General features: G+C 42.9%; 1 protein-coding gene across 3 annotated transcripts; it reads right to left on the bottom strand.

Annotated features, from left to right (window-relative positions):
* Positions 1–509: 509 nt before the first annotated feature.
* Positions 510–18,097, bottom strand: PPP1R7 (protein phosphatase 1 regulatory subunit 7). Of its 3 annotated transcripts, XM_075716595.1 has the most exons (11): positions 18,037–18,075; positions 17,271–17,348; positions 16,980–17,102; positions 12,608–12,663; positions 11,570–11,635; positions 10,793–10,923; positions 9,738–9,900; positions 6,129–6,245; positions 5,043–5,147; positions 3,446–3,532; positions 510–893 (listed from the first exon to the last, which is right to left on the bottom strand). In XM_075716595.1, the coding sequence occupies exons 2-11, from the start codon at positions 17,311–17,313 to the stop codon at positions 717–719; spliced, it is 1,068 nt and encodes a 355-aa protein (XP_075572710.1). In that variant the 5' UTR covers positions 17,314–17,348; positions 18,037–18,075; the 3' UTR covers positions 510–716. The 3 variants fall into 3 exon arrangements, with proteins under 3 accessions (XP_075572710.1, XP_075572712.1, XP_075572711.1); XM_075716597.1 differs by lacking the exon at positions 17,271–17,348 and having other exon boundaries at positions 16,995–17,102; positions 18,037–18,097; XM_075716596.1 differs by lacking the exon at positions 17,271–17,348 and having other exon boundaries at positions 18,037–18,097.
* Positions 18,098–19,144: the final 1,047 nt, after the last annotated feature.

A 19,144-nucleotide genomic window follows, 5' to 3' on the forward strand; every position in this document is an offset into this window, starting at 1 on the left:
GGCCACTCACTTCCTCAAGTGGAATCCACAGCCCCTCTTCCTTTTAACCCCTTTTCCAGTTCCCACCTTGGTCAACAGCACTACATTTAAACATGGAAGCCCTATCACTAGTGGCTCCATGAAGGCTGGTATCTCATTCACACATGTACATCCCCACACTGCTCTCAAACCTCAAGCTATTTGTCCTCAATCCTCTAATGAGCTTGTAGCTGTGTTTAAAAAATAAAAATTGCTACATAAAGGCTAACCTTCCTAGCCCTGAAGTTTTACACAGATATTTAGCACTGACTCACACCGGATAACCTGGATGAGCATCTTAATCACATTTTCCCCATGTCAACGTTGAGCCTGGATCTGGAAAAGTGATGTTTGCAATGACGTTACTAACCTTGGAGGTGTGTCACAGAGTCAACGAAAGTCAGCAAGTGGCTCCAAGTGGCTTCCAGTCTGTTGCAAACACTTTCTGCCAAAACCTCCCACATAAATAACAGACGCAAGCACAAGGAAGCCTCTTGTGTTAAGATTTAATAATAATAACAACAACAATCTCAAAAACAATGAGTGCATTGTACACAAGATCTGGTATTCAGTGCATTTTATTGACCATTTGCCCTGCGAGTGTCAGTGTACTGAAGACCTGGGGAGTGGTAAGTGGATAAAAAACCCAGTTGGGACATTTCTCCAAAGAGGGCAGGAGACAGAGGGCAGCAGGAGGTTCAGAATCGAACAAACGTGGCATCAATCTGCCGGACAGTCGGGAGGGCCAGCATGATTTTGCGCCGGTACTGGGGATCCTTCTGCAAGGGGTTTCGCTCCAGATACACAGTTTCCAAGTTCTTCGCTCCTTTCAGCTCATCCAGGTCACTCCAGCTCTCGATGAGATTATCATTCATCTGCAGAGCACATACAGGCATACTCACACAAACAGATACTCCCAGGCTAAGCCTGGTTAGCAGGAACCTAGCCACACCGATGCTGCTCAGGAGGATTACTACTACCCAGGGGCAGTAACACCATACAGTCTTCATGTACATATAAGATGACCCTGTCTACATGATCCTTCTCCCCCTGGAACCTCCGAGATGTGCTTTCCTGTCACACACTCCAGGCCTTGCGAACCATCACCAACTTCCCCATGCTGTCCTGGCTTGCCGGTCAAATGCTCCACCTTTCAGACAGGGTATCCAGTCCAACTACCATGCTGGGAAAGACCCAGCAAGACACTGAGACAGTGTCTTTATACAGTGTCCCAGCCCACACACTGCTCATTTAAGGGTTGGAAACCTTTATGTCAAGATTTTCTTCCACTGTGACATCTACCTTTACTTTCATGACCCCCCATGAAACATTGAAGAAGGTCCCAAACTGATGTGAAAAGCAACATTTTCCTCTCCCCTTTACATCACTTCCCCCACAAAAACGGCTTCTGCACTCTGGAGAAAGTGCCAAGCTCTCTGATTGAGTCTCTCCTGTCAGCACAGGCGCTGCCTCATTGCTGGCACTGCAAAGGAATTCCCATGCAAGGGGATGAACACTTCAACTGCCTAGCAAGGAATCAAAGTGTGCAAGGTGGCCATGTGCTGTCCAACCTTGAGACTTCAGTCACCCTTTGGTTTTGGATACAGAGGCAGTTACTACTGCAATACCACCTTTAAAAAAAAAAAGTAAAAAATCAATGGATTGGCTCTGGCCCCCTCAACAACTGTTCTTCCTCGCACTGGGCACCCATGGTAAACCGAAAATTTTGTGCGCCCTGTTTGCTCTGTGGCAGATAAGCAGCTCTATTTTCTCCACCTGCCTCTCTCCAGCTAGTTCAGTGAAAGAAAACTGCCTCATCACTGGGGCTGCCAGTGTTCCAGCTGAAGATGGCTTTGTAGTTAAGACCCTGGACTAAGACTCTGAAGAAAACCTGCTAGCTCTTTCATTCTGCTACAGCTCATCACAACATCACTTCAGCCAAGTCACTGGACCTTCGGCTGTCTCAGTCCCTCTGCTGGGGAGGTACTGGGAAACTGTTAGAAGATTCCCACAGTGTCCAGGATTTGAAATCTGCTTCCTTAAGGTGTTAAAGGACTTTGTTATGTGGTTTTGACTCTACAGTCAGTGAAAAAATGTAAGTTAGTAGATGCAACACTTGTTCATATCAAAGAAAATTCTGCCCAGCTCTTTATCAAAAAGCACACATAACCTTTTTTTAAAAAACAGTGTTAAAGTGGTAAAAAGCCAGGAGGGCATTTTCCAGGTTCAGCTAACAGCTTCTGGCTGATGCTCTGCTTTGACAAAGGACTCTTTAAATGCACTAGTGTTTTTTCAAAGGAAGTTTGATGAGGTTAGGATCTTCCCTTTACTTTCTGTAAAACAAGTGGAAACGGGTGTGCAATGCCTTCTTCTGTAAGCAGAGCAACAGCAAAGAGGAAGACTGGAGGAAACTGCAAAGGATCATGACAGGTCCCAGGCCAGCCACACTGCACCATCTCATTTTTACCACCCAAAAGATGTCACGTTAAATAAGCTTCTCAGCTCCTGTTATTTAAAGAGTTCCTTACAGAACAGGCATGGCCAGATAACACCACTAGCCATCTGCTAAGCCACACTGCAAGATGAGGAAAATGGTCCAAGTAGCCTCGACTCCAGGCTCTACCTCGCTTTCATTTGCAGCTGCTTTCCACTCCTTTTATCTCAGCCTCTGCCCAAGAGTTTAAGTAACTGAACTCCAAATGACAGACATTAAGCAGCACAACTCTTATTCTCAGCTTTGACATGCAGAAACTCTACAAGAGCTAAAGCATGTACCAAGTCATGAACATCTGCTGCTTCTTCCCTCAAACATGAGCAGATTTGTACACAGCTCCCTCCCACATGTACTGATGTTTCAGGAGGGGGTGTCTCTGCATATTTCCTGACCAGACTTATGAATGACAAAGAACTTAGCTATTTAGGGTGCCACAAAGAAAGAGAAGCAACCCTAAACAGCTATCTACCTCACAGGAATGCAAGAAAACAAGATGGTTTCATTGATGAAGAACGTATTTATAACAACATGAACATATTGACTCTGATCTAAACAGGTACTGCACTCCAGTGCAGTGGTGAGACAGTATCAGCTTCCCCTATTACACTGTCATGCTCACTTAAAGAAAGATGACGTCCACAAAACGAGGGCACAGTAGGGCTGTTTCATAACCATCACAAGCATCAAGGCAGAGCCTATTTCCTAGGTAGAGACAGGCTCGTTACCACTAAGCAAAGCCCTGCAAAAATTTTTTCTAAGCTCAAGTCTTTCCTTAGGGGAAAGCATCATGCCCTATCCATGCAGACTGTCAAGATCAGAACAAGAGTTTAGACCAAGACATACATGTACACCACCTTCCCACAGCTCCCCATCAGAAGGGTTTCTTTCACTCTAGTACAGACATTTCAGGGAACAGCTCCAGCCTGCACTTACCCAGAATTCCTGCAGCTCTGTTAGGTGACTGATATTTTCAATCTTCTTTATTCTGTTGGATGCAATGTCCAGCATTGTGAGTTTGTTCTAAACAAGCAAACACAAAAATATAACACCGGATTTACTTTAATTTTCTCTGTCACATTTTTTTCAGGCCCAGAGTTGGAAACTGTCAGAAGCAAAGACACGTTATTGCCAGCTGCTTACACACAGCACAAGAACTCTCACTGCCTAAATATAGCAAGGAAGACTGTTTTTAATTAAGCTGCATGTCCTGGTTTCAGCTGGGATAGAGTTAATTTTCTTCCTAGTAGCTGACATAGTGCTGTGTTCGGAATTTAGTATGAGAACAATGTTGGTAACACAGTGATGTTCTAGTTGTTGCTAAGTAGTGCTTACACTAAGTCATGCTCTACCGACTGAGAAGGCTGGAGATACACAAGAAGCTGGGACGGGGCACAGCCAGGACAGCTGACCCCAACTGGCCAAAGGGGTATTCCATACCATGTGACATCATGCTGAGTATATAAACTGGGGGAAAGCTGGCCAGGGGGGACCACTGCTCGGGGACTGGCTGGGTATCAGCAGGTTGGTGGTGAGCAATTGTTTTTCATTTGCATCACTTGCTTTTCGTGGGTTTTATTTCTCTTTTTGTTACTTTCCTTTTCATTACAATTATTATTATTTCAATTATTAAACTGTTCTTATCTCAACCCATAACTCACTTTTACTCGTCTGATTCTTTCCTCCATCCCACTGGGGAGGGGGGAGTGAGTGAGCAGCTGTGTGGTGCTTAGTTGCTGGCTAGGGTTAAGCCACACCACTAGGTTACTGACCTCCCAGAAGCCATGTGACAAAAATGAAAGCAATTACTGGCTGGCTGTTGCCAGCCAAGGGCTCCTAAAAAGTGAGCTTTCCTCATAGTACATTAAGAGGAATCCATTTAAAAATCAGATCATAAATGTCCTCTCAAGCACTAGAGTTGAACAAAGTTTTTGCAGCAGGAAACTCAACAGTTTAAGAAAAAGGGGTTTTTTTTCGCCTTGCACACAGCCAACTAAGTTCCAGATTGTCTCTGGTCTCCAACAATGCCATCCACTGTTGGGTGAGAATGAAAATGCTACAGGCTTCTGTGAAATCAATCCTATCCAGAAATCTAGAAATGTAATACTAATACGAAGGCAAGCCACATGCCATGGCTTGTCCCTCTACCCCCAGGACCAGTTGCTGCCCTACTGAAAAGAACTCATGGTTATCTACAAACTGCTGTCTGAAAGGCTGCAGCAGAGACAGCCAGCTGTGGCCATCACTCTTCCCATTGCTGAAGATCAGCCAGGCTGCTGCATTAACTACATCTTGTTCTTCCCCTCCCCAGGTCATGAAAACAATTCTACTCCTGAGGATCTGGAGGAGCTTCATCCATGCAAGACATTTTAACATAACAAATACTTGGATCTTTGTGGTCTTTTCAAGAAACTCAGGACCCCACATGTAACTTGGGGAAGCTGAGGAACAAAAACTTCCAGAAAATCACATTCACTAACGGGAGCAGCTTAGGGCAGCAATTCTGTCACACGCTTAGCAAGAGCCTGCTTACATTGTTCTCCAGTCCCTCGATGACTTCGATGCCATTGTGGCTGAGGTACAACTCACGCAAATTCACCAAGCTCTGCAGCCCCTCAATCTTGGTCAAACGGTTATTCTGTAAGTGTAACAGCAGTTTAAGTCCACTCTAAACAAACCCAAACCTAAGTGAGTCATTGGAGAAAAAGCATTTCTCTGAAGTATGGATGGGAAGGGGAAACAGCCTGCTTGGGTCCACACTGATCTCATGAGCTCAGCTCGTTTGATCTCTGTACCACCGAGGCACAAGGAAGTTCCATGGGAGCCGAAGTCTCTGAGTTTAGAAGAATCAGACTCTGACTTTCCCAACAAAAGTTGTAGCCTGAAAGTTTTCCACTTGACGTCTTTGGAAACAACAGGCCTACACATTAATAGCATTCATTTTGTAGGTTTTATTAACAGAATGGTCAGAAGGGAAGTTACAACACTCAAATCCCAATACACTCTGCTGTACATAATTCTGTATGTCCTATAGAATAATGATGCATACAGGTACTACAACATATAGCAAGTATGACTTTCTTACCAACAGCTGTATATTAGAATGCACTAGTATTGTCATAAGGATGAGGAGACTCAATGAAAGAAATTAGTTGAGTATCTTTTATTCCGCCTTTTAAAAAGGAAAAAACTTTCCACAAGCTGATTAAGGACAGATTTAATTTAGCACAGGCTTGTTCACATTTCTTCCCTCTTCAGGAAGAAGGTAGTGACACTGAGCCCACTGCCATTATAACGACTTCCCTGGTGTAATTCATTTGATGTTATTGTAATGTATTAGAAAACAGTACTTCAGGAAAAAAATGAGGGGTAACATTCATTTCCTGTTCTCTCTCCCACAAAAACCAAACATATGTTTTATCATTTTATCAGTGTCTGTCAATCTCATTTAGTATGAAAAAATGAGAAGAGACACACAGAACATCACACTTTCTACCAGTACAGGAGTTTGACTCAAACACTGAAGACCTGCTGATTCAGAAGAGCTTATCATAAATTACAAGGTGGTTCATGTAACCAAGATGGTTCAAAACATAATAGTACAAAGTAGAATCAATACCTGTATACTGAGCACAGTCAAGTTTGTCAGTGCATCCAAGTTCTGGAGCTTGGTGATTTTATTCTTTCCAAGGAACAGACTATCAAGATTAGCCAAGGTGTCGATGTTTTCAATTGCCTGCAAAATGACCAAAGGAGACTGTGTTATTGCTGTGATGCAAAACTCCAACCTGTAGATGTGGGTGGCATTTTATAGCCTTGACCCATGGAGCTGCACTCCTGAGAAACACAAGCCTGCCAATTCTACAACACAAGGTGTGTACAAGGGCCTCCCTTGTGACCCAAGAGCAGAGTAAGTGCAGGACTTTGTGCAGTGACAGTGAACCTCAGCCCATTTGACAGCTGGCTTGTGGCACTACTGTTTGCTGATTTTCAGCAAAGGGTCACGTTGTTTTGTCCCAGCTGTTGCCCCCACTGTCCAGGCAGCAAGAGCAGAGAATGAAAAGGCTCAGGGAGCACTGAAAGTGACATTCTCTGGGCCATGAGTTGTATCCAGGGCAGGAAATACTCATTTGTGAAGCAAGAAAAATCTGTCACTAGTGAATGGAAAGAGAATCTGGGAAGAGAAAACACAATTTGCAAATTTAGTCCTGACCATCAGTGACTGCATAACACAGTCAGAGGCAAGTTGTTTAGCTTCTCTGCACAACTGCTTCTCTGTCATAAGCAAGGTTAACTGTCTCATGGGTGTATGTGTTAATATATTTAACTACTGGCTATGTATTCATGCCACTGGCAGGACATACACATACCAATTTAAGTGATGTACATGTTTTAAATATACATGCTACTGGCAGAACATATACACTATACCAGTTTAAGTCCTGAGCTCAGCCTTCAGTGGGAAGAAGTAAGGATCTCTGTGAGGCATCAAGAAGAACCATATTCTTTACTTACAAAGGAAGGGGCACCAGAAAGCATGAACAGAAGAGAGAAAAAAGGGCAAGAAAAGGAGAAAAGGGTGGGCTTCAAAAAGGCTCCTCTAAGCAGAAGGAAAGAAAACACAATGGGTTTTTTTTTGCAGGGGAAAGCCTCTTAATTCAAAAAAAAGGTGCTGCTAAGAGACAGGGATTTTAAAAACAGACTTCAGCTCACAGCTCACAGTAATATAGATATAGATACACACACAGGTGTGCATCTGTGCTCAAGTACCTTGTAACAATTCAGCTTTTCCACATCCTTCTTGCCTGGCAGTTTCAGAAACTAGTAGTGCTGGTGAGACAGGCCACTGAGTCCTACAACCACTTAGATTACTCTGTACATGTGTGTGCACATTTACCTGTCTGTGTACGAAGGAAGGAAGAGGAAGATGGACACAAAAACACACACTATGAACTTACAGATATGCTCTGGAAAGGAAAGAAGCTTTTCAACCTCTATCCCTCAACTGCCAGCATCAGGTGTTTATCAGCTCAGATTTGGATTCACTCTCCTTCTAGCCTGTGGATTTACCCCTGTTTTGACCTTGCAAGAAAATTATAGATTTGTTGCTCATTGGTAGCTCCCCGAGCCCTGAGGAGGAAATAATTGTGACTCTGAGGATATTGAGAAGAAATAGTCAGGGAAAAAAAAAAAAGCTACTTAAAGCTATAAAAAGCCACACTTAAATGAGAGCATGAAACAGATGGACATGAGGGGGAAAAAAACTAAGGAACAAATAAAGAAGCGCTTGCCTTATAGTTGCCTCAGTCCAACTTTGGGGAAAAAAGCATGAAAATGCATCAGCTCAAGCATAAAGTTCTACTTCCCCACCATTCATACAAAAGGAACAGAACTACAAATGCTTCACTCCGAAAGGTTTAGTGTGTGCAGCAAAATGACTACAACCGCATTACTGCAGAAGCTTTAATGCACAGGGGATGAGTATATAGGGCATCTTGGAGCCAACGCTGCCTGAACAGACAGTACATAGGTTTTTATCCTGAAGAATTAAGGATATGCCCATCTGTAAAGTACATAGCCAGGCCACCACACCAACAGAAAAGTATTAAAAGAGTTCTAGGTGCCCCTAAATAATATGAGATGTATTTCTTCATGCCTAGCCTGGGCACAGGATACTCATTCCAGTAAAGCAATTGGAACCATACAGCAGTGCTGTTTGAAGAAGCCAGAATAGAATTAACAGATAAACAGAAAAAAAATGTTAAAAATAATTTAAGAAGCTTGTGTTACCCATACAGTGATAACTTAGGTTTTTTTAGTTGTTTTGTTTTGTTAATATGCTCAGGCTCAACACTGAGAAAACACACATAAAATAAATCTAACCTCGTTGTTTAAAAGATATTCTTTGGCTTGACAACACTGGTGACAATGTACCACCTAAGTGTCAATTCAGAAATCTAGCTGGATTTTTTTTTTTTTCCCCAGAAGGTAATGATGCTTAGATACGGAATACAGTACAGTTTTGCTTAACCCAGCTTTTGAAATGTAAGGATCAATGTGCTTAGCCTGTTATGTTTCTGAATAAAGGAAAGTGCATCTCTCTAACTCATGTTCCCCCAACCTATGCAAACTCTAAGGTTCCTAATCACTCATCTGATCTGGCTGATATTCTCACACTCTAGATTTATTCCCATAAGCAATTTCATTTCCAAAGTAGAAATTCCTTTGGATGGAAAAGAATTCAGTCCAGTTTAGCTTTAGGAGCAAAATAAAATTTTTCCAGTTCATAAAAGCAGCACACATTTCTCCCTTAAAAGGCTGTTTATAATAGCTGAAGTCTCCCTCTTTTCTAGAAATAGAAGCATGCTTCCACAAGGTTTGAAATACAGAGGACAAACAGTTCTTTTCCTAATTTGTTCTGTCAGCATAACAAGTAATTTTTCAGAGATTGTAAATGGGGAGCACCAACTTAAGACAATTCTAGACTGAAATGCACTCCTCTCTTACACGTATTTTCTAAAGCATATATAATTGAAAAAGCTTCTAAAAAAATTAATAGTTTACTTTGCATGTTGCAAGTCTCTTGTGTCATCTGTTTCACCAGTTCTCTTACAAACTGGGCAAAATGCAGAAAAACATACCTTAAGGACAGGAGAGACTACTCAGAACTGCTTCCCTTTAAGTGGCACAGATTTTAAATCACCTAAATTGAAAAAGTCACAAACTGCACAATTAAAAAAAAGTAATCAGCAGCACAATACCAGGGTTTTGAGGCATTTCAGAGCAAAGCCTCAATAAAATCTTTTTCCTGAGTGAGACTGACTGATGTAGCAGGTTATCAATTACACATATTAAATTTGCATTCAATAGGTTTTATGGACACAGCACCAGCCTCTAGGAAGGTAAGAGAAAACAGTAATTGCTAGTTTTGATAGGCTTGGCTCTCTAGCAGGAGGAAACTGTCATCTACAAAAGGCAACACACAGGGGACACACGAGTTCATTAAAGAGACAAATTCATAAATAGTAATTTAGTAGCCAAGCACTACATGCATACATAATTAAAGGATCCAGCATGTGCAGCAATAAGGAATTACACATTAAATGACTGGAACAATAAAAAGAACAAAATTGCAAGTAGAAGTCAATGAAGTGCACTTTCAGAAAAGGCTAGTCCTAGGCCAAAGAGCTCAAAACTCTCCAGCTAACATCTTGTAGAGGAAGCGTACCCGAATTCGATTGGATCCCAACTCTAACATCTGTAGCATCTGCAAGTTGCTCAAATTCTCAATTTTGCTGATTTTGTTGTTGACAAGGAAGAGTTTTTTAAGTTGGGTAAGCCGATCCAGTCCTTCAATGTGTCGCAGAATGTTAAAGGAGATGTCCAGGATCCTGAGGTAAAACAAAACAAAGGTCTCTTCAGTCCATAAGACATGGATGATTCTGGAAGAGGCACTTGTAAATTGGTGGGGAACCTCACTATCTGCAGAGATCAAGCATTTTGCTAGGCTTTGAAGCTAGAGTCATAAGCATAATTTCTTTTTATCAGAAATGACAACAAATATAACTTTAAAATACTTCTATAGGGTGTCAGGGAAAAAAAAATACTGTCACATGCAGAAGATAGCCATCATTTTGCCCAGCTGTGGAGCTGCCACGCTGGGAGGAAGCCAGTCTTCACTACTGCATATTCCTTGGGAAAGGTACATGCCTACAAGATCTGCCTCTGACAGGAAAATGTCAAGGTCTCCCATAAGCATGAAGCAGTTATGATGTGGGAAGTAGGTCAGTCCTCCTCGCCCCAGTGGGAACAGTTTTGTCATATATCTCCGGAGTGATCACATACAAGTGCCAGAAACTGGGAAGAGCACTACTCCTTCCCTAACACCCTCCAAAAAAATTCCTAATCTCACCTGAAATCTCGTCATTTTTTGCAGGAATAAAAACCTGTTACACAGAGCTCTCGCTGCCAAGAGCAAGGGGGTGCCTGAGCGCTTCCACACCTGCATAGAAGCTGCAACCACCTATCATTCTTGCTGCCTTAAACAGCACGTGTTTCATTTCCAGCTGACTGTCCCTGGTGAGCTTCAGGATAATGAAACTAGTTTACTGCACAGGTTAAATATCAATGGAGAACAGACATTATCCTTCACAGAGTTCACAGAGCACCCAAATGAATCATGAGAAAGGCCTGGGTGATAAATACTGGAATAAGTACAGCATGAGTAACTCAGTGAGTGGCAAACCACCCTCAGCCTAATCCTGGTGATTCCCCTGGACTCACTCAAGTTCCACCAGAGACTCCAAGTTCTCGATCTTCCGAATTTGATTGTCATAGAGATCCAGTTCCCGCAAGGTCTGCAATTGTTCCAGATTCTCAATGCGCTTAATCAAATTCTGACGGAGACATAAAGTCTAATAGTTGGGGAAAAGTTTAAAAACAAACAGGAAAATGTATATGAATAACAGCATGTAATGCCTTTTGACATACAGACAATAAGGTTGGGGTTTTTTTTCCCCATTAAGTTTTGTTGGGTTTTTGTTTGGTTGATTGGTTGGTTTTTTAAATAGAATCTTTTCTTGGTTTATTCCAACTGTACAGAAGGAAATCTTTTTACCATGAAGCTGGTCAGACACAAGAACAGCAGCCCAGAGAGGCTATGTAATCTCCACTCTTAGAAATACTCAAGAGCTTGACTGGAGAAGGCAGTAAGCAACATGCCCTAACCGAACCTGCTTTGAGTAGGGGTTTACTAAAGACCTCCAAAGGTCCTTTCCAGTCTACATTGTTCTGTGTTAAGCCTGCTGTGCAAGTACAGAATGTATCTCCTAGGATTAGCCCTGATGCATTGTTTCTCGTCCACTTTCAAAAACAACTTGCAAAACCCCAGGATTTTTATTACTACTTCACAAATGAGTAAACACTACCTCCTTCAGTTAAACATGAAGTGAACTCATTAGGATCTCAGCCAAAAAGATACTCCTGTATCTGTCCTCTTATAGGTTAGACATGCAAATCTCCAGCTCCAAGAGGCATTCTCTATTCCTTAAGACTGTTTACCTTCACTTTCTTGAGCACCTCAAATCCTTCAATCTTCCCAATTCGGAAATGATTCAAGTCAACATCCTGAAAGAGAAATGAAGGGATTCAGCAGTTGTTTCAAAACACTCTTCAAAGACCAACCTGCTATTTCTGAGTTCTAAGGAAAATTATCGTCTTACAAAATGTGTAGCTCATTAAAACTCCCCTTCAAAGAGGGGGAAAATTGGGTTTGGCACGTTTTTACCACCACAGGTGAAGCATGTGGCCTAAGCTTGTCAACTGCAAACACAGTATCTGCAAAATGGCAACAACCCTTTCCTGAGTCTGAGCATTGTTTCACCAAAATTAGAAATCTTTTGCAGTAAATTCTGAATTTACTGAGACAGACAAATTCTGCTGTCTAGCATGAATAAAGTGTTGCAGTAAAGTGTGCTCTTACCCACTTTGCTTAACTGGAACACACCTTGCTATTTCCAGTTCCAGGCCTCAGATGAACAGGAACCACTGCTAGTTCAAATAATCCGGTGGTTCTGCGAACATGAATTCTGCACCGGCAATCAGCTGATGCACTTCACATCTGTGCTGTCCAGCCCCAGATGTTCCAGTTTTGCAGGTCAGTCAAAGAGAAAGAGAGCCCTTCACCACCCAAGCTCAAAAACTCTCCAGTTAACAGGCTCCTGAGGCTGCAGATGCCAAAGCACACAGACGTTTAAGTAGCTGAGCTTATTACAAATCATGAGTCTGACAGCAGCAATCACTTCATTACAGATATTCTCACAAAAACTTGTAGTCTGTCAATAATGCTTGCAGCATAGACCCACTCTCAGTGCCTCCGCTTAATTTAAAATTCTAAATTACTAACAAAACGTTTCAGCTACTGATCAAGAATAAAACACCTCTACTTCTAGCCTAAAGGCTCCAAACCAATTCTGGGGAAGATCATGATAGCCAGCACCTTCAGAAGAATTAGATCTTTTAACCAGGTTTCAATACTTGCCTTTGCCTACCTTTTCCTCCTGCTGTATAAAGCCTGTAAGGACAAAAATCTGCCTTTACCTCAGCTTCTGGGTCCAGGCTGATTGTATCCATGTCCACTGGCGTCTCTGCTTCTCCTGCAGGAGAAGCAAATATGTTATGAACTTCTGCTACCTGATAGCTAAAGACAAGATAACAATGGCTAACATCCAGAGAGACAAAGGGAGCAAAGGCTGCTCAGAAGAAGAAACAAGAGATGCACAGTTCAGATATTCCACTGCATTAAAAATACACTTTACCTATTTGTCTTTCATGCGACAGCTAGTCATGAAAAAAAGCTTTATTAAAAACAGAACTTCATGCCTAGATGCAAAACACAGAAATAACAGCACCTTCTTCAGCCTGCCTGTGTGGCTGCTGAATAATGCTGGCTTAAGACTGATCTGGGCAAGATTCCTTTTCTTTACACTTAGGGCCATCATCCCACTGAAGATACACCATCCAAAGTGTCTATGCTCCTCCAACAACCTAATACAACATTGCCAAGGAGGAATCTAAACTGTCTAGTGATAGCACCAGGAATGACCAAGCATCACAGCAACCCCACCCTTCAGCTTTTCTTTCATAAATACAGCCAGTTTATGTCAATGTTGTGCACACTTCTACATGGCTCTCCCTTCTTTTGTTTGGCTGAACTTACTAATATGCTAGAAAACATTGTTTATCACACTGCATACATTTCCTTGGGAAATGCCTTTATAGGTCTGGAAGACAGCCCAACATTTGCTGTGCTTCTATCACAGCACAAGAGGGAGCGAAGTTTACTGGATAAATTCATGCTGAATAATTGATATGCAACTCCCATTTGTTGACGATGGTGCGCTGGTTGCATCAATTTCCAGAAAAAAGTCCAATTTGACTTTGCAAAACAGACATACAACACACAACCCCTCTCCACTTCATGTGTGTAGCTTCTGTATGTACTACCAAAAAAACAAGAAACCTTAATTCCAGTGAAATCCGAAAGGCTTTGCATTAACTCCTGCATTACTATATGCAAGCTCATTCCACTAATTCAGAAGTAATGACTATTTTTATAGCCCAGCATGGTTACAACATCCTTGTAAATGCCAAATGTCCCCTATACTTAACGAGTGTTTTTCCTACTGATGCTTAGCCTTATAAGTAGTGTTGTAAGGATGAACAGTACAAGCATTAAAATTTTTAATATTGCCATCAAACTCCAAGGTTTTGATAGCTGCACACACCATCATTTACCTTGCTGAATTTGGGCTACTGCTCTTGCCTGGGCATTCAAACAGGAAAGAGCACTAACTGAACCGACTCATGGAAGTTAAGACTGAAAAGCAATCCTCTGTCCCTGATGTTTTAATATTGTTCATAGCATAGATTAGCAGGGAGCATAAATTGTATATTAGGGATGCAAAATGAGCTGGTAGGCTTGGTGACATTGAATGACAGTACAGAAATGCCACCAAAACTGACATGCATACATATGCCAGTCAGCATTTTAGCAGTGGGCAAAACTTGAATTTTCTTATTTTTCTTGCAGATCAGGAGCTATGCACTTCAGCAGCGGAGTGGGATACCCTACCCTGCTGCTACTGAGGCTACATCTGTTTGACCTATTTCTAGGATGCAAAGGCTGCCAACACAAAGTGCTCCAAGCCAAACAAGCACCCTAGCTTTACAGCCAACAGGAACACAGCCCAGGTTTGGAACAATGGTTATTTGAGATATCACATAAGAAAACCAAACTACTCCCCTTGTATTAAGTTATACTAGCAGTAAGTTAGTGCTCATGGTAAAGGAACTTGTCCTTTTGAGACTTTAAAGTTGTCCAACAGTAAAGTCAGTCATGCACGCGTAAAAAAAATTCTTCCAAAAAAAAAAATTTTTCAAGAAAAAAATAAATTGTCGACCTTGTTTCACTGGCAGGCTTCTCTATAAAATTATGTGTTTCATCACAGCACCCATTACGGACCATTTATACACATTTGGTTTTGGCAATGTATTAAATACTCTGTTCTGGGATCTGCCGAAGTGTAGCTCCTTGTATTTTTGCCATATGACTTTGAGTGACCAGTCCTGGTAGAGCCAGTGTGGGGAAAACAGCACATAAGTCCGAAGGCACAAAACCAAATCACACAGGATACGTGTATCAAATTCACTGAAATAAAAGCAGTTTAAAACTGAACACAGAGGCACTAGCATTTATGTAATAATGCCAACTCTCATAAAGTTTATGTACTGTGTATAAAACACTCTCCATACAGCAGTCTGAGTGAGATGTGGATACTGGTAACACTGATAAATCATTATTGGTATGAGAATGTTAAAGTACATTCTCTCTCAAAGAAGAGAAACAAAAATGGTTCTAGCAAATTTACAGTCCTATCAACTGTCAACCAACATTTTATTTAAGAACCAAGTGGACATAAAACACCCTAAATTGACCCTTCTACAGGCACTTTACAAACAGAACTGCGATTTCACTTGCATGCAGTAAGTATGCAAAGAGCACTTTAGTCCACAATTTTTGATGCAGCAGGTTTCTCAAGGGGGAAAAACATTGCTCTGGCAGTGAAGTTACTTAAGCAAATTTTTGTGTAACCCATGCCTGTGAGCTACACAGCTTTGCAGATGTAGGAAAAAAATACAACATTCAGGAAACCCAAATTCCACAGTACAGAAGAGTAGTTACTGAGTTACATAAGTTCACACTACCACAAGCATTTAAAGCAACTAAAAGCCTAACTACACTTTTTAACTGCATATGCATGAAATATATTACAAATAGCTAAGTTACAAGCTTTCTAAATAGAGGCGTTATTCCTCAGAGAATTAGCTGAATGATAGATTTGAAATTTCATCTGCTTGAGCTCTTTCTATTTATGATCTTCTGTGAAAAATGTGGAAAACTTCATTTTCCTTTCAGCTGAGAAACTCAAAGCTGGCTGTGGAAACTAACTCGAATGTTCCAAAATTAATCCTCTGCTTGGTTTCTGCCCTAGTAGAAGCTTTCTGAATCTTAACAGTTTGGAAGAAGAAGTAATAATACAGTCATTACATTAAATTGTATTCACTGTAATTCAGCTACCAAATCTGAATGCATTTTTCTTGCTTTCATTGGAATAAAAATGTCACTTGAAGTATTTTCTCTAATATGATTCTCAGGGGAACAACATCCAAAATACAATATAAAAACCTCAAACACACAGCTAAATTACATCAGCTGAACAAACACTCAATGTTACACGCATGCAAAAGAACACTGTGACTGATTGATCTGCATGGTTGTATTGATCATATAGTGCTTGGGATGTACAATTTGCAAGGTGTCTTACAAGGTCTTTGCAAGACCTTTGCAAGGTCTTACACTTTTACAGACGTCACCACAGCATTTTTTATTTAATATGTAGAGGTTTTTTTATGATCAACAATGAATTATACCTAGACAGAGTTCATTTATAGTTAGGAGATAAGATTTAAAATTTCTAGTTTGGAAAATACTCTTGCAAATTCTAATGGGCAACGTTAAGATTGAGAGGGATCTGCAGTAGATGCACAGTCAAAAAGGATTAAAATTTGCTGCAGAAAATTTGCTGTATTATTTCACTTCCATTTCCAGACAAATAATAAGTCACATAAGCATGTCTATCAAAAGGATGGTATTACATCTTAGACTGTTAGCTAGCACCAAAAGCCCAGATAATATTGCCATACGGGGTCTTCAGAAATGGATCTGCTCTGACAAATTCTGTGCAAGCTACTGAAAAGCAAACCCTTCCATCAAACGCGCACAGTCTTAAAAGAGTCTGTCAACACTTCTACCCAATGTTCTAATACAAACAGTAAACACAGTAGCAAAAGTTTAAAATCAAGAGGATTAAACCAGATGTAATTTTGATATGCCTCAGAATTTTTTAATTAAAAAAATCAAAATTGACAGCTTCCTTCAGTCTATCTAGAAATAGTCGTCTTTGCTTTCCAAAGGAATCTGGCAACTCTTTAGGTAAAAAACTACATACATTAAAGCAGAATTATGAAAAGCTGTTTATGTTTATTTCTAATGAACGTTTCCAGCATCTTTCCACAGAAAGTTACATTTCCACAAAAAAAGCACGAATAAAGGTGCTTTGCAATTTGATATTAAAGATTTCAAAGAGAAATGTGGATGGATAAAGAAATAAGAAAAAAACAAAGGTCTAATATCAGTGGTTCCATAAAAAGAAAGCAGCTTTATTTCAGCAATGATAACACTATCATGTATTTATTTTTTAAAGATTGCTTTAGGGCAGATTCACATTGTTAACTAACATCAATACAACCATTGCATAGTCACAAGAAACACAAAGGACTGATACATGTACCCTACTATACACACTGCTAAGATGACACTTCCTAACGATCATTTAGGTTGGCAAGGTACCTGTGGAGTCCTCGCCATTCTGTTCATCTCTCAGGCTCTGCTGACTGAGGTCTGTTACTAAGCGAACTGCTTGCTTCTTCCCTTCTTCATCTCCCGACTCCTCTGATTCAATCCGCTTATCAACTGTGTAAGATACATAATAGTAGAATTAGGCTATTTTCCGCAGTGGGGTGTGGGGGAAGAAGTCGCAAGCAGATATAATAACCAGGATTCACATATACCAGTATGCAGTTAGTAGAAATCCTAAGTTAACTAAATGAAAGGTTTAGTCTTAAATAAAAGGCCTCTTACCCCTTGTTTCTACTTTGATTTTGGATGCACTTTTTCCTCCCATCACATCTTCCTAAAACCAACAATCTGGGAAGAAGACTGGAGGAAAAAGGAAATTTCTTAGATCAATGAAGTGCAATTCCAAAGAGTACGGAGATGGAATTAAAACTATTACATTCTAAAAGCTTTTAAAAAAAAAAAAAATCAGTATCATGTACAATAGTACCAATGACACGATGAAGTGAAGGCATCAAAAAAAAAAAAAAAATCCCTGCAGATAAAAGCCACCGTCTCCCCAGCACAACCTGCGAGATCCCTTCACCGTTTACCCAGCCACAACTCTGGTGGCCACCCTGGCCCTGGGAACCTGAAGCTCCTTGCTCCTCCTCGGTTCCCCCTCAGTATTTGCTCTCGTTTCACAGGGCGACTGACGAAAAGTAATGCCAGGGGATTTCTTTCTTATTATCTTTATTTTTTACATCGCGGTCATCTCCACAAACCCACTCCTTCCACCTCTCGCGCGTGGAGCCCCCGGGGATGGGGAAGGCATCACGCCATGCCCCAGGTAACACACACACACCACCCCCCATGGCTCGGGCGGCCCGCCCCGCTCCCCCCCGGGCAGTCGCCCTCGAGGTGGACAGCCGGGGACTGCCCGACCGCGGAGGGCCCACAAGCCCTAACTTGCGCAGCTGGCAGCAGCCCCGCCGAGCATCACTGCCCAAGCGGCAGGCCGCCCCGACCCCCTCAGCGGCCGCAGCCGTGCCGGCCCCCAGCGGGCTCTCACCCTCCATCATCTCCTGCAGCCCCTCTCCGCTCTCCGCCGCCATATTGCTTCTCCTCCCACCACCCCCTTCCGGAAACCGCCTCAACCGTTGTCGCAACCAATCAGAGCCCAGAGCTGGCGACAGGTCGCAGCCAATCACCTCTGCAGGTGGTCCGCCGAGGGGGCGGGGCAGCACCCTGGCCGCCGGCCACCCGCGCGCATGCGCAACGGGGGGGGGGTGTGGGGGAGTGGGTGGGTGGGTGGGGGTGTGTGTGTGTGGGGGGGGGGTGTGTGTGCGCGCGCGCGCGCGCGCGTGTGTGTGTGTGTGTGTGTGTGTGTGTACACACGTACGTACGTACGTACGTACCGCGGCCTTCTGGGAGTTGTAGTTCCCTGCCGGCACGGCGGGACGTGATCGTAGCTCCGAGCGCCGCTGTAGCGGCTGGGGACCTGCTCCCTCCCCACTAGCTCCTCGGGCCTGAGGCGTTACGAGCTGCTTCCGGCCTCGACGTTCCACCTACAAATTCTTCGGAGGATGGTTGTCATGCTGCGGAGGAGCCTTCCACCTGCAGCCTTCCACCCCCAGAGCTGGAAGCGCTGGGCAGGTCGGTCAGGGCTGCCTGGGGTCGGCGGCTCGAAGCGGGGCATCGTGTGCCGTGGCGACGGCAAGGGAAGGAGAGGCCAGAGGGACCCACAAATTCCCTGACTCCGGATCAGTTTTGCCTCCTCCCGCGCCGGCGTCCCATTGGCTCCCCTCTGTGCCGCTCTCCCACTGCCTTCGCTTATTGGGCGACGCCGCCGCCGAGTCCCGTCCCCGACTTCTTCGCGCCCGCCGGTTCTGTGGCGACCGCCCTGAGGAGCAGTGGCCGCGGCCGTTGCCGTCCTGGTGGGGCTGGGGCTCGGGCTGGGGCGGGCCCTCACTGCCGGCCGACGGGCTGGGGCTGCAGCCGCGGGAGGGTGGGCGGTGCGGGCGGCATCCTGGATGGGAGGGAGACTGTGCCATACTTGCAGACTCAAAACTAGGAACTACGTCCCAAATTACCAAAGGTTTTGCTTTTAAAACGAGGAGGAATAGGGAGAGAGTGCTGGCTGGGTGCTCAGTAGCTCTTACAGAAATACGGTGGAGGCA

The sequence above is a fragment of the Pelecanus crispus genome, chromosome 9 (genome assembly GCF_030463565.1).
Source record: "Pelecanus crispus isolate bPelCri1 chromosome 9, bPelCri1.pri, whole genome shotgun sequence".
NCBI classification, from domain to species: Eukaryota; Metazoa; Chordata; class Aves; order Pelecaniformes; family Pelecanidae; genus Pelecanus; species Pelecanus crispus.

Coding starts and splice junctions, on each gene's coding strand:
- PPP1R7 (XM_075716596.1), bottom strand. CDS start 18,079: ATGGCGGCGGAGAGCGGAGAGGGGCTGCAGGAGATGATGGAGG. Junction 10,924..11,569: donor AGGTGCTCAAGAAAGTGAAG/GTAAACAGTCTT, acceptor CCCAACTATTAG/ACTTTATGTCTCCGTCAGAA. Junction 6,246..9,737: donor TGGGATCCAATCGAATTCGG/GTACGCTTCCTC, acceptor GTCATTTTGCAG/GCAATTGAAAACATCGACAC.